The 12,369-nt window shown below is 43.8% G+C and overlaps 1 protein-coding gene across 5 annotated transcripts in view; it reads right to left on the bottom strand.

Moving 5' to 3' along the window:
* Positions 1 to 2,628: 2,628 nt before the first annotated feature.
* ARHGEF5 (Rho guanine nucleotide exchange factor 5) overlaps positions 2,629 to 12,369 on the bottom strand; it is a 33,617-nt gene continuing 23,876 nt past the window's right edge. For all 5 annotated transcript variants that reach the window (XM_030263701.4, XM_041713828.2, XM_041713825.2 and 2 more), the window contains exons 3-15: positions 11,859 to 11,940; positions 11,435 to 11,499; positions 10,916 to 11,175; positions 9,900 to 10,060; positions 8,913 to 9,065; positions 8,136 to 8,265; positions 7,129 to 7,203; positions 6,576 to 6,665; positions 6,106 to 6,260; positions 5,279 to 5,440; positions 4,833 to 4,903; positions 4,398 to 4,502; positions 2,629 to 4,192 (exon numbers count right to left, since the gene is read on the bottom strand). In XM_030263701.4, the coding sequence (XP_030119561.4) occupies positions 4,038 to 4,192; positions 4,398 to 4,502; positions 4,833 to 4,903; positions 5,279 to 5,440; positions 6,106 to 6,260; positions 6,576 to 6,665; positions 7,129 to 7,203; positions 8,136 to 8,265; positions 8,913 to 9,065; positions 9,900 to 10,060; positions 10,916 to 11,175; positions 11,435 to 11,499; positions 11,859 to 11,940 (1,664 nt within the window). In that variant the 3' untranslated portion in view covers positions 2,629 to 4,037. The remainder of the gene's footprint in view (positions 4,193 to 4,397; positions 4,503 to 4,832; positions 4,904 to 5,278; positions 5,441 to 6,105; positions 6,261 to 6,575; positions 6,666 to 7,128; positions 7,204 to 8,135; positions 8,266 to 8,912; positions 9,066 to 9,899; positions 10,061 to 10,915; positions 11,176 to 11,434; positions 11,500 to 11,858; positions 11,941 to 12,369) is intronic.

The following is a 12,369-nucleotide window of genomic DNA, read 5'->3' as shown; positions in this document are numbered from 1 at the left end:
CTGAAGAGCTGCCTAGGGTGGGAATGGAGTCTCCCTCTCTGAGGACATTCCAGACTTATCTGGACATGTTCCTGTGTCACCTGCTCTGGATGAGCCTGGCTGGACCATCTCTAGAGATGCCTGCCAGCCCTAAGAATTCTGTGATTCTGCTCTTTCCTGTGGCCTGGCAGGAAGATACTTGTTTTAGGTGTCCAGCAGCGTCTGGTTCTTCAGCAGTGGGGGCTGCAAGGAGCAAATGGCAAGTCCTGACTTTTGGGTGCTGTAATTTGTGTCCTTTCAATACTTAACAATTCTTAGTAAAAAGTAGGCTCCTAAGAGAACAGCACCAGGCAGTGCTTGCATGAAGAACAAGACTGGTGTTCTGATGCACCAAAACAGAACATCCTTCATCCTCCTCCTGTTTATTGGCTCATCATCACGTTGCTGGCACAGCACTGTTCTCCTCCGGACTCAAAATTCCTGTCTTTATTTCAAGGTTCACTTTTGGCTTCTAAGGCCTTGCTTCTGCACATGCTGTCACTGAGAGTCATTTCATCAGGTTAAACAAGTGTCAGCTGAAAGATGTGCCAACATTTTGGAGCCAGTATAATTGGTCTAACAGTGCACCTGGTTCAGCCAGCAGCTGCAAGAAGTTGGTGCTAAAATGGCATTTAATTTGTTAACAGGATTCAGCTGACTAGACAACATCTTGAAGGGCCATGGGACCTCTTCAGTATTAGAAAAAAATGCAAATACAAAAATCACTATCTGCTTTAAAAGTTGTTTCTGAGCAAGGTTGTGTTTCTTTACAGAACTCTGGTCCTAATATCACCTTTTTTTGTGAAAATAATAACTGTGGAGAATGCTTTCATTTATTTTACTTGAGCAGGGACTAGCACATGTCTTCAGCACTAGGAGTTTTTGGGGGTTTTTTGAGCCATACATATATGTGCATATTTATATATATATATACACTTATATATATTAAACTGCTTTATATTTATATGTATTTTAATATTTTATATGAAGATGTCAGCAGTTATAAAATTTTATTTTCAGACATACACCCTGACTTCTCAGCTTCTCAACAAAACTTTTTAAATGCAGCTCATTGTACTTCATTGCCGTCATTTCCACAAAAGTAAATTAGTGTAGCTGCCCTGAGGGTTGTCTTTAATTATTTCTTTTCTTCAGAAATCCTGAATTTCTTTTGTCCAAATAGACTTTGTATCAGTCTCCACAGGTTCCTGGGGAAGAAACAGTGGCACCTCTTACAGAACCTTTGCAAATAGCAGGAAAGTGTTGGGCTTTGCATGACATACCCTATGCTTCTGTTTAATACTGATTTTCTGGTAAATCAGGTAATCCACATTAGATAATGTGAGGAGACATTGTGACAGACTTAAGATTGTCAGAGGACACAGTAGGCACTCCGCTAACTTGATTCCTGTATTGTGAATGTGCAGTTGGGAGGGATATTGTACTAGTTTGATTAAGTTTGTACAAATCAAAAGGTATGTCAATCAGTTTCAAAAATCACTTCAGTGTAGATTTGTTTATGGATTTTGGTGGAAGGATGGTGCTGGGGCTAAAAGTTTAACTAAATAGTGAGAAGTTGAGGCCTGCCTGAAATGTAAGATATCAAAGTAACCTGGGTTATAAGCACTTGTTCTTAGAAGTGTAAGCTGAACTTTAAATGCTCCTCAACATACAAAGGCCTGGCATCAGGAAATAAAGGCTGTACCTGTGATGGGGACAAGTTAACCTTTGATCCAACTAGTTAAAAAGAGTATAGAAGTGCTGTCAATCGTGACAACAGTACCCTTGAAGTTTCCTATGTCAAGTGGAATTTTAACAACATACAGAATTAAGCATATGTTAATGCTTAATTATGCTAAGCATAATTAGGCATGAATATGTGCCTAATTCTGTATGGGAGGCTCTAATGAACAATCTGCCTGCCTGCTTTCAAGAGCAGAAGTTGAAAGAGTAAAGAACTCTCCACCTGAGGTGTTGAACAGGATGACTTCTAATTTTGAATGAGGATATGTATGGCTAGCTCCTCCTGGAAGAAGCTGAAGTGGATGTGTGAGATGACCTTACACAGACATGCTGAATTGATCCAATGGCAGCATTGTGTCCCACCTGAGACACTGACAATCCTGGGGACTTGGAACTGCATAAATTCATGACAGCCTGGGACAAGCAGGCATTTGGAATATCTGAATATTCTGGGTCTTGTGGAGGATTATAACCCTTCTTGTGCGAGTCTGAGGTAGAGCTCTGCTTTGGCTCTTAGCTCAGGACCAGCTCCAGTCCTTCTGTGGAGAGAAAAAGTGTTAGCAGATTGTTGTCTGACCATAGATTAAAAGTTGAATGATGGGTCCTGTCTTTCTGCTCTCACCCTTTCAGCTTACCTTCAGTAATGGATGACTAACACCACTGTGGAAGAGCTGCAGCATCAGCTCTCCAGGGCTGGACATAATACTGAAGAACCTTAAGGCTGGATAAACACAGCTTTCCTCACTGTTTGTACTTAACAGTCACTTAGAAAGGAAAATTATAGTAAAAAAATACTGCATGTATATTCAGTAAATGGAATTACTTACATTTGATAAGAAAACCTAAGTAGCAAGGCAAGCAGAAAGCTTTTTAACTGGAGAAGTGCATGAGTTTATTAGGACTAAAAGCAACTTTTTTCTTTTAATCCAGCTAAAATTATTGATATAAATAGGCCATAATAAACTATTCTAGATACAATGTAAATGGGATTTAAAGGCAGAATGTTACAAAGACAGAAAGCTGGAAATACAAAGGTAACTAATTCTTCAAATATATTAAATGCAAGAGGCTACACGTGGCTTTCTTTGGTGTATTGATTCTTAAACCTGATCTTGCATTGACTGAGCTGAACACTTTAACACAGAAACAGTATTTTACAGGTGAAGGCATATCCTCAAACAGACAGGTTTTGCATGTAAACTGGACTTAAAACCAGAGGAGTCCTTAAAAAGAACAAAGACCCTGCTGCATACTTTGACTTTATCTACAGTGGCTAAATATCTGTGTTCTCCATAAGTGTGCAAAATGGTGCATGCAATACCACATCAGCAATCAGAGTAAGAGCAGCAGTAAAGTGCCACTTCATTGCATGTGCCTAGTCCTGGTTATTCTGTACGGGGCGTGTACCAACACGAAATATAAATCTTTGTCAAAAGTCACTGATCTTCCAGGGAGAGGCAGAGTAAAAAAAAAAAAAAAAAGTCAGTTCAGATGGCTTGGTGGGATGCTTGTTCAGAAGAGAAGTGACCTTTGTGAAGCAGATTCCTCAGCATGATACCTCTTATGTGGGGAAAATCATCGCAGTGGCTTCTGAAAACTCTGCTTAATTCCAACAGATTTTGTAATGCTGTCAAGGACTCTTAACAGCATATGGGTACAATGAAATATTTGCCTATCTAAACCCCAGTAGATTTGCATGATCTAACACATAAACTGCCCTACATGGAAATTACACTATGGAGATCAAATGCCATGAAGGTATCCAGAGGATATTCAAACTGAATATTCTCCTCAGCTCTGTTGTGCTTTGCACTTAGCACCTTCCTTCTCTGGAACTTGAAGCTCTCAGGCTGCTAATACTAATGAATTTAGCCTCACAACATGCAGTGAGGTAGGTAAGTTTACCCCCATTTTGCAGATGGCAAAACTGAGGCAGAACTCTGAAGTGACTTGCATAAGGTCCCGCAACTTGTCAGTGGCAAAACCAGGAATATCTTTTCAGAAGTCCAGACCCCAGACCTCTCTCTGATTTAAGTCCCTCCCTACTACCACAAAGCAAGCAATACATGCAATCTTTATCCCTCCTCTTGCTGCCGTAGTCCTGTTGACACAGAGGAAGTTTTTCCTGATTGAATTTCCGCTTTCTTTGGCAAAAAGCACCTGGTCCTGTCAAAGTGCTGTGTATTATGCTCTTCGCAGAGGCATTTCTTCTGAGGCACAATAGAAAAGCCATGGCACCCCCATGGCAGGGAGACTGTACAGGTCCAAACAGAGTCTTATTTCTTGCAGAAAACCTGCTGCTTGGCATTCTTCACCCGTTGCTCCTCCTTCAGGTTCTTCTGCCGCACGTGTTTGCTGGAGATGTTTTCCACGTGTTCTGAGGGGAACCAGCCTCTCTCCCGGTCTGAGAGTTTTACTCCTTCTATCCACCCTGTGGTGTGGGGAAAAGCACAACATGAGGCAAAAGTCATATATTTTTTCATTGTTTCCCATAAAAAAGCCCCCTCCAAACAGACCCTAAGAGCAAAGGAAAAGATCCCCTTTCAGCTTCCAAATAAATCATCCTGAAGAAGATGAAGAATCCCTCTGTCCTCTCAATCCTACAGTTTAAGACAGCCGCTGTTCATTCTGCTCACCATCATTGCTGTACTGCATAACCATGATGATATCTGCCTTCTCCAAAGCCAGCTCATCGTTTTCCCGAGCCTTGTAAGTCTTTATGCACTGAACCTGAGGTGCATCTGAAGGGGAGGAAAGATCACATGGATATATTGGAAAGCAACAGTAAACCTGTGGGCATCAGTTCACATCTCAGAGGAGGTGGAGAATAAGGAGCTGCCCAAATAAAAAGCAGGGAACTGGAAGGGACACTGCAGGCCTCTGTCTGAAACGAAGCATTAAAACATGTAAAATAACTGGCAGCACCCAGCACTGAGGGAAAGCCCAGGAGTATGTTCTTTATCTACAAAACCCCAAGTATCCTGCCTTGGAATCCTTCTGGGGTATCCCCCCTCACAGTGACTCCTGCAAGGCAGCCTGCCCCCATTGCTGCGGCAGGAGAGCAGTCTCACCAGGGCATTCCAGGAGGTCTGGTTCTCCCCGTGGAGGAGCCAAAGCAGAGATCCACCTCAGCTTCTCACTGCTGGAAAACAGCATAGAATAGGTATCAGCACTCAGTTTGAGGGACATCAGTCTGGTGACTGAAATGGGGTGGGGTGGAGGGTGTTTGTTCGCACAAAGGGAAGCAGAGAAAGGAGGCGGGAAAAGGCAAACTTTCCCATTTTTGGAGGCTGATGGTATGACATAATGTGGTAGTATTGTATGAGCAGCTATGATGAGAGAGGAGAAGGTGTTTCACAAGGAAATAGTTACAGCAGGAGGATGCTTTCCGAGACTTCTGCTCAGCAGCTGCATTTGGTATTTCAGCATTTGAGTAGCTGAGGGACCAACCATCAGGCTATTAGGAGGTGTCTGGCCATGGTAATGGGATATACCAAAGGTAAACTTGAGCTCTTACTGTGTCTCTGTCCGAAACAAGAACTCCACTCTTTTTCCCTGGTTATTCTGAAGCAGAAAGAGACGGAACAGATTCTTGTTTGCCCCGTGGAGTTTCATCTCGCACTTTTCCCCACGCACGTACGAGAAAGCAGCGTGGTCAAACACAACAAAACGTCCACCCCTGCAGGTCAAGAGGAGGAACAAAACAAAGTGTGAGTTTTAAGGTGATGAGGGTTACACACTGAGTCGTGTAGTCTGCAGGAAAGCAAAAAGCTTTTAATGAGTCTTCATCTGCTTCAGACATCCTAAGCAGTGCTCTTGTTAGAAGTCTCAGAAGACCAGAGAAGAGAGAGAAAGGAATTAATGAAAAGGGTAGAAATACTAAGCTCTGTCCTGTCAGAATATTATCTGGTACCTTACAGCTTAAAAACAAACCCACCACCCTCAAAACCCCAACACAACTAACCAACAACTCTTGACAAACCAGTGATTTGCACATTCACTAGTCCTCATACTGTGCTTTAGGAAGAAATTATTTACCTAGTAAAACTAGAATAAATGGTTATTGTTCAAGTGTTTCACATTGTAGAGATGCAAAAGCAGATGAGAAGTGCTATGCTAGGGACCACAAGGTATGTTTTTGTATTACAATATGTAATTAAGAGTTGGGACTATCAATTTCCACATACTTGCAAGATACTCACATCAGGTCGGGACAGGAGAGTGACTTGACAAAGGCTGCCACTTGCTGGCAGGCAGAGGGAAAGGACTCTGTCATCAAAGCACAGACACCAAAAGAGACAGGTATTTTAGAAGGGGCAGCAAGAATTGTGTTGAAGCACTCACTCCTTGGGCCGAGACAGGAGCAGACAGTCATTGAAAAGGTGCAGGTAGATGGGCCGGGTCATGACTTTCCATTTTGGACTCAGGTTGTTGAAGTCCAGTGCTGTCAATTCACCACACTTCACAAGTCGCCTCGACTGTGAGATGAGTGGGAATATCTGCAAGACAAAATTAAATATTTATGCACAAGAAAAAAGAACCCTGTGAGTTTTAGATTTGCATTTTTGCCTTTTCTTGAGGAACTGTGCTTTCAGTTCTCCAGCTGGAGAGGTGTTAAGTCAGGGCAGGCACCTTCATGAGAAGGCTGACATGAATGACTAGGCAAGGGAAGCACTGATGAAGAGCTGGCCTGTGGATAATGTTCTGGTTCAAAAGCTGTGTGTATATCTGAGAGGAGAACAGAAAGTGGCTTTGTGGGGAAAGACAAAAAATACATTAGGCTACAGCAAGGCCCAGGGAATGGATGAGCTCACCTTACACTCAAATTCAATCTTCTGGCTGAGGTAGATCAGCTCTTCAGTGCTCTTCATGCGCTGGACATTCTCATTGCAATCCTTGATGAGCTGCAGAGGAAAACAGATAAGCAGTGAGGTGGGAGCAGAACTGCATGGTGGGATCAGTACTACTCCAAGGAGCCCCTCAGGTGTCAGCATAAGTGACAATTCCTTTGGCATCCTCCTGCAAAAAAAGTATATATTGCAATCAGAGAATATTCTGATTTAGAAGGGACACACCAGGATCATTGAATCCAACTCCTGGCCCTTCACCATCCTCGTGGCTCTCCTTTGGAAGGTCAAATCATCACTAGACAGAACAATCCACCTTATGAAACTATACAAATTTTAGATAACCATTTGTCCCAGAAAATTTTAAACCTTGCCTCTATAATAAAACAGGATAAGAGGAAGGGATGCAAGAGTAATGCTGTGGGGCTTTTTAAAGCAAGATTTTCTTGCAGGGGCAGGGTGGGAGTTGATGACTAATTAGAGACAAAGGTAAGGCTGCAGAAAGGGCAGGCATCTTTACCTTTTCAAGTGCATCATAGGCCTGCGTTGCTTGCACTTCCTCCTCAGACTTGGGCTGAGTTCTTTTTAGGATATTCTGTGTGAGAAAAGATTATATTCATGATGCAAACAGGGAAAGATGGACATTACCACCACTGAAGACTACAATAAATAATAAAGCAGAAGTAGCTGATGACATGTGGAGACAAGAAAGCCAAAAAAATTGAGATGTCACTGTTAAGTCATACTGACCAGGGCATTCCTGTAAATCTAAATTGTATTAATTATCACATAGAAGTTACATGGAATAGGAAGCAGCCACTAGCTAAACCACAAATGGATGTATGAACAGAATAGAATTGTCTTTTTCTCCTATTAAAAAGAAGCTCAAATAATCAAAAAGAAGAATTTCATAGAAGGAGCTCAAAATTAATTCTTTAGGGACCGGCCGATTCCCTGTCTGGATTGCTCTTTATTAGTCAACTTTGCAGGCAAAGCATAGACACCGACTGTCTTCCAGAGGGCAGCCAAGGAACCCTTGCTTTGTTTTCCTAGCAGGAAGCCAGAAAGTTCAATAAAATGTAAATCAGCATGTTCTGAGAAGACTCCATAAATTCTTTATTGGGGTACAATTAAAGCAGTGTCACAACAAAGCCCTAAATGATTCACAAACAGCAATACCTCACACAGTGCCACATCCATCATTTCCGGAACACCTCCAGGGATGGGGACTGCATCATGCCTCCAGGCAGGCCCCAACCCAATGCCTCTCAACTCATTCTGGGAAGAAATTCCTCCTGATGTCCAACCCAAACCTTCCCTAATACAGCTTGAGGCCATTTCCTCTTGTCCTGTCCCTGTTCCCTGGGAGCAGAGTCTGATCCCCCCTGGCTGTCCCCTCCTGTCAGGAGCTGTGCAGAGCCAGAAGGGCCCCCTGAGCCTCCTTTTCTCCAGGCTGAGCCCCTTTCCCAACTCTCTTAGCTGCCTCCAGACACAGCTTGAGGGAAGGCAGAGAATCACCACAGTTACCTGTAGCAGGAGTTTGAGTCGGGTGATGCGCTGGAAGGGGAGGATGAGGAAGGATTTAAGCGAGAGGCGCTGGCACACTGGATCACTTTCCAGTCTCTCCAGGACTTGCTGGAACCCTGCATTTCCATTTCTGTGTGGGTGACAAAGGAAAAAAAAACACATCCAGGCATCAGAGTAAATAATAAAATTTAAAAAAAAAAAAAATTGTAGTATCAGATTTCAGGGAATGCTGGAGTACTCCCAACAGTCAGGTTTTGTCCCTGGGGCAAGAGGTGGCAAAAAACTGCACCACTCTGCTGCTGAAGAGCAACTATGGGTTTCTAACAGCTACAGGATGGCAGTACAGCTGTTATTAGCTCTCTCTTTCCACAGCTCTCTGGAGTAAAAGCCAGAAGTAACATCTACATTTCAACTCCTTCTATCAGCAGTGCTCCTTTTATGGGGACAGTGGTGGTTTGCACTCTGGTTCTCAGTGACCAAGACTGAAAATCATTATCCAGGATGGTCATTTTTGCTCTCTTCAGTAGAGGGCAGACAGAGAACAGCCTGCAACAAGATCAGATATTACATATTATCTTCCTCTCCAATGCTATGGGAGAGAAGCCTGCGGGAGCTCTGTCCTGCTGTCCCAAATGACATTGACTTGGGGAAGGTTCTGCTGGGGGTGTAGCAAAAGCACTGCTCAACAGCCCATTCTTGCATATTGCCCATCGTTTGAAAGAGTCAATATTCATAGAAATAAGGGGGAGAAGGGTGCAGCAAATGAGAAAAACTTACAGTAACCTCTGGAAGGTTTGCTCCTGATATGTCTGGTTTGTCACGTAAGGCAGATAGACCCGGCGGAAGTCGGGGGCGTGTTTCAGAGCCACGTCACACACACGGAAGGTGAACATGTTCTCTTCAAATTTCTCCTCCAAGTCAAAGAGGAAACTGCAGCACATGGATGTGGTGCCAAAAAGGGAGAGGGAAATATCAGTGTCATTTAGTCTTCTAACCCTGACAGCCCACAGACAAACACAAGACAGCTCTTTAGTTCTAGAGAGAGTGTAATGTCTGGATAAAGACAATATGGGGCTTGGTATCAGCAAAGAAAAAGCAGAGGCAAAAGACCTCTATTCTTGAGAGGTCACACTTCTATAGGCATGGTCAAGAAAGCTGAAAACTAAGACCTCACCAGAATAATCTTGCTGGTAGAAATGGAAAAGGTAGAAGCAAACCGTAACAGCTTAGTGATTTATGTAGTCAAGCCTTGCAGGAGGAAAAGCAGAACAGAATCCTACAATATACAGGATTCCTTGCATGTGGGGTCATGTCCACATTTCATGAATTACCCTCTATTGATTCACATTAGTTTCTGTCAAGTGATGGTTGTTACTGTTTTCCTGTTTTTCCTCCCGCTTTTCATCAGGGCTCATGCAGCTGCCCCTTTTGGCTTGTATTTGGCAGGAACTTAGGGTGTGGGTTGGCGTCTAGTTAGTCAAGTTTAATTGTAGTTGAAAGCAGTAGCACAAGGCTATATTACCATTTGGATCCCCTGGAGTGAGCTCTGTGCACAGCTCAGCCAAAATATCTGGGATTTAACACCAGATTTCACACTGCCCTGTCACCTAAAAAGGCGAATATTCCTTTCCAGGCAGTGTTGGTGTGTTATCACTGGATGCTGTATCTGCCTTGAACAGTGAACACGCAGAAGGGAAGTGAGAACCGTTCCTGATGGAAGCACCAGGTGCCTGTCAGACCTGGAAGCAAAGGGCCCCGCCTCACCTGGCGCTGACATCGCGCACGTCGGAGAGGCGGGAGAAGAGCCACTGGCGCTCCTGGTTGGTGAGCATCGCCTGGAGCTCTGCCGAGCGCTGGAAGTGATCCACTGCCACGTTCAAACTGCGCAGGTAGGAAGCCTCAGATATTATCAGCTCAAACTTGGCCTTGGCAGAGAAAACAAGGGAGCACAGCATCAGTACACTGCACAAGTCTGTGAGGAATCTTACGGGGCAAAGCAACAAAACCTCCCAGCAAATCTTGCAAAGATGTGTGTAATTACAGAAGAGAGGCTTTAGAAAGGAAGGGCAAGCATGCTATTATGGACTTTCTTTAAAAAACAGACTTGTGGTATGACTTAAAAATAGCTACTTGCTCTCATTTTACTTTTTATTTCCCCTCAACACTTTCACAAGCTCCCATAAAGTCCAGCATCTGTACCACACACCTTTTCTCCTTCATCATGCTTCCCATGCCATTGTTTTCACCTCTTTCTCTGGGTCCTGTCCACTTCTCAGATCCCCTCATTTCCTTTACCCAGTTTCTCTGTACCATTGTCTCGAATCCATACATCTCTCTGTCTCCTCTCAGCCCTGCAGCTCACACAAGTCAATTTGCTAAACTCGTATTCTACCACAGAAAATAGAATTTACTGTGGTTTTATTAGCATTTCTCACAAGCTTATGTATGGGAGAATGCTGCAAGTCTTCTACATTTACACACCCTTTTGCATTGAGCATACTCAAAACTCCTTATCTTGTTCCCACTTTTCCCCATGTCTGTTTTCTTGGAGTTATTTATACAGCATAGAGTCCATCTTTCAATGCTGCTTTTCTCTAAAATTCAGCACTTCAGCATTGCTCTACTTCACACCCCATGCTGCTTCCAGGGGTAGAAGTGACCTCTGCCTCAACCACCTGCATTCCCACGTCACAGATTTTGCTCTCTGCTTTAACCCCTGTTCCAGAGACTCTTTTCTGACTACAAGACCACCCATTTACTGTGTCACATCTGCCCCTTACCTCTTGCAGCCTCTGGTCCTCACGGGACATGTTAAGCAGCATTCTGCTGCCCCGTATCATGGGGATGTCCTGCCAGAGGGATGCATTAGATGAGACTGACAGACGTTGCAAATATGAGTCCTGGGGAGACAGCACTTTCCTCCGTAGCCTTGGGGAACTTGGGTAACTTGACTCTATATCCTCTGGATAATCCACTCTCTTCTGGCTTTGGATGGCCTTGTTCAGAGCCACATCACTGTACTCCTGATACAGCAATCTTGCTGTGGAGAAAGACACATATATTTATCTTTTCTATAGCAGCAACTCACCCTCTGCTTCAACCTGGAGAAAACTCTGCCTCAGACTGGGACAGCCAAATTCAGGCAAAGCTCACCAGCCGCCCAAGTGTACTGCAGGATTCCAGATGCTTTCCCTGCTCTCTAACACTACAGGAGTCCCTCTCCTTTGTGCTCACTGCAAGGATGAGAGCTGCTGGCAGAGAGGGGGACTGCCACAGCACCCAAGGCAGGAGGTACTTACAGGAGTTGATCAGTTTGGAGTGCCGGCGCTTGAAGTTCTCTGTTGTGTCTGCAGGTTTCTTCTCTCTGCCAGGGAATAAGGATTTCAAAACACAGGGTGAACAAAGAGCACAGCACCAGAGATGGCTCATCCAAACCTTAGAATCTGCTCTGTCACAACAGGGACCTCTTATATTCCAAAAAGCTCAAGCTCCACAAGCTTTACTTGACAGAAAGGGAAACATTTGACTTAATGGAAAGGCTATCCTGAAGAAATACCTCTGTTGCAGTAGGGTCCTCCTCAAGAGAGCATTGACTGAAACACAGGCCTAGGGCATTTAATTAAAATTTCCCACTCCTTATCGTCTTTGGTAACTCAGAAACAATGAGTGTGTCTGTGGTGCACAAGGATTGGGGCAAATTCTAAGGATCTTTGAGAGACTCACCGCATTGTAACTGTTTCTGAGCTGACTGGTGGCTCCCTGTGTGCCTTGTGAGCTTCTTCCTCTGAAGGAACAGAAGAAACCTCTGCATAGAAGACAATCGGAAAGTAAACACATCAGTCAATTTTTAGACTTAATCTACAATGCAAATGACACACAGATACCACTTACCTATACCCTACCTAAGTGGCAGTCTTGAGCTGGAGTACAGGTGCCCTCGTGGCATTTGTGTCTGGGTCAGAAACATTCTAGTTTTAATAATCCTTGACATTACTTACACTTTACATGTGTTAGCCACATTTACTTTTCACACAAAGAAAAAGGTGGCATTTTAGGCAGCGACAGTAACTCTAAGAGCTTCCCTCTCCAGTTATGCAAGCAAAGACATTGCCTGTATGCCCTGTTTGGTGCTGTCCTTACACTTTCAGCTACTAGGGCCAGACATCAGGAGATCAGTGGAGCCAAAGTGTAATATTGGAGAAGTCCTTTTGGTTTGTGAGGGATTTAATCAAAT

Source organism: Taeniopygia guttata, chromosome 1A (genome assembly GCF_048771995.1).
Source record: "Taeniopygia guttata chromosome 1A, bTaeGut7.mat, whole genome shotgun sequence".
NCBI classification, from domain to species: Eukaryota; Metazoa; Chordata; class Aves; order Passeriformes; family Estrildidae; genus Taeniopygia; species Taeniopygia guttata.
Note: the sequence above shows the minus strand (reverse complement) of the source record. Positions and strands in the feature narration are given on the sequence as shown.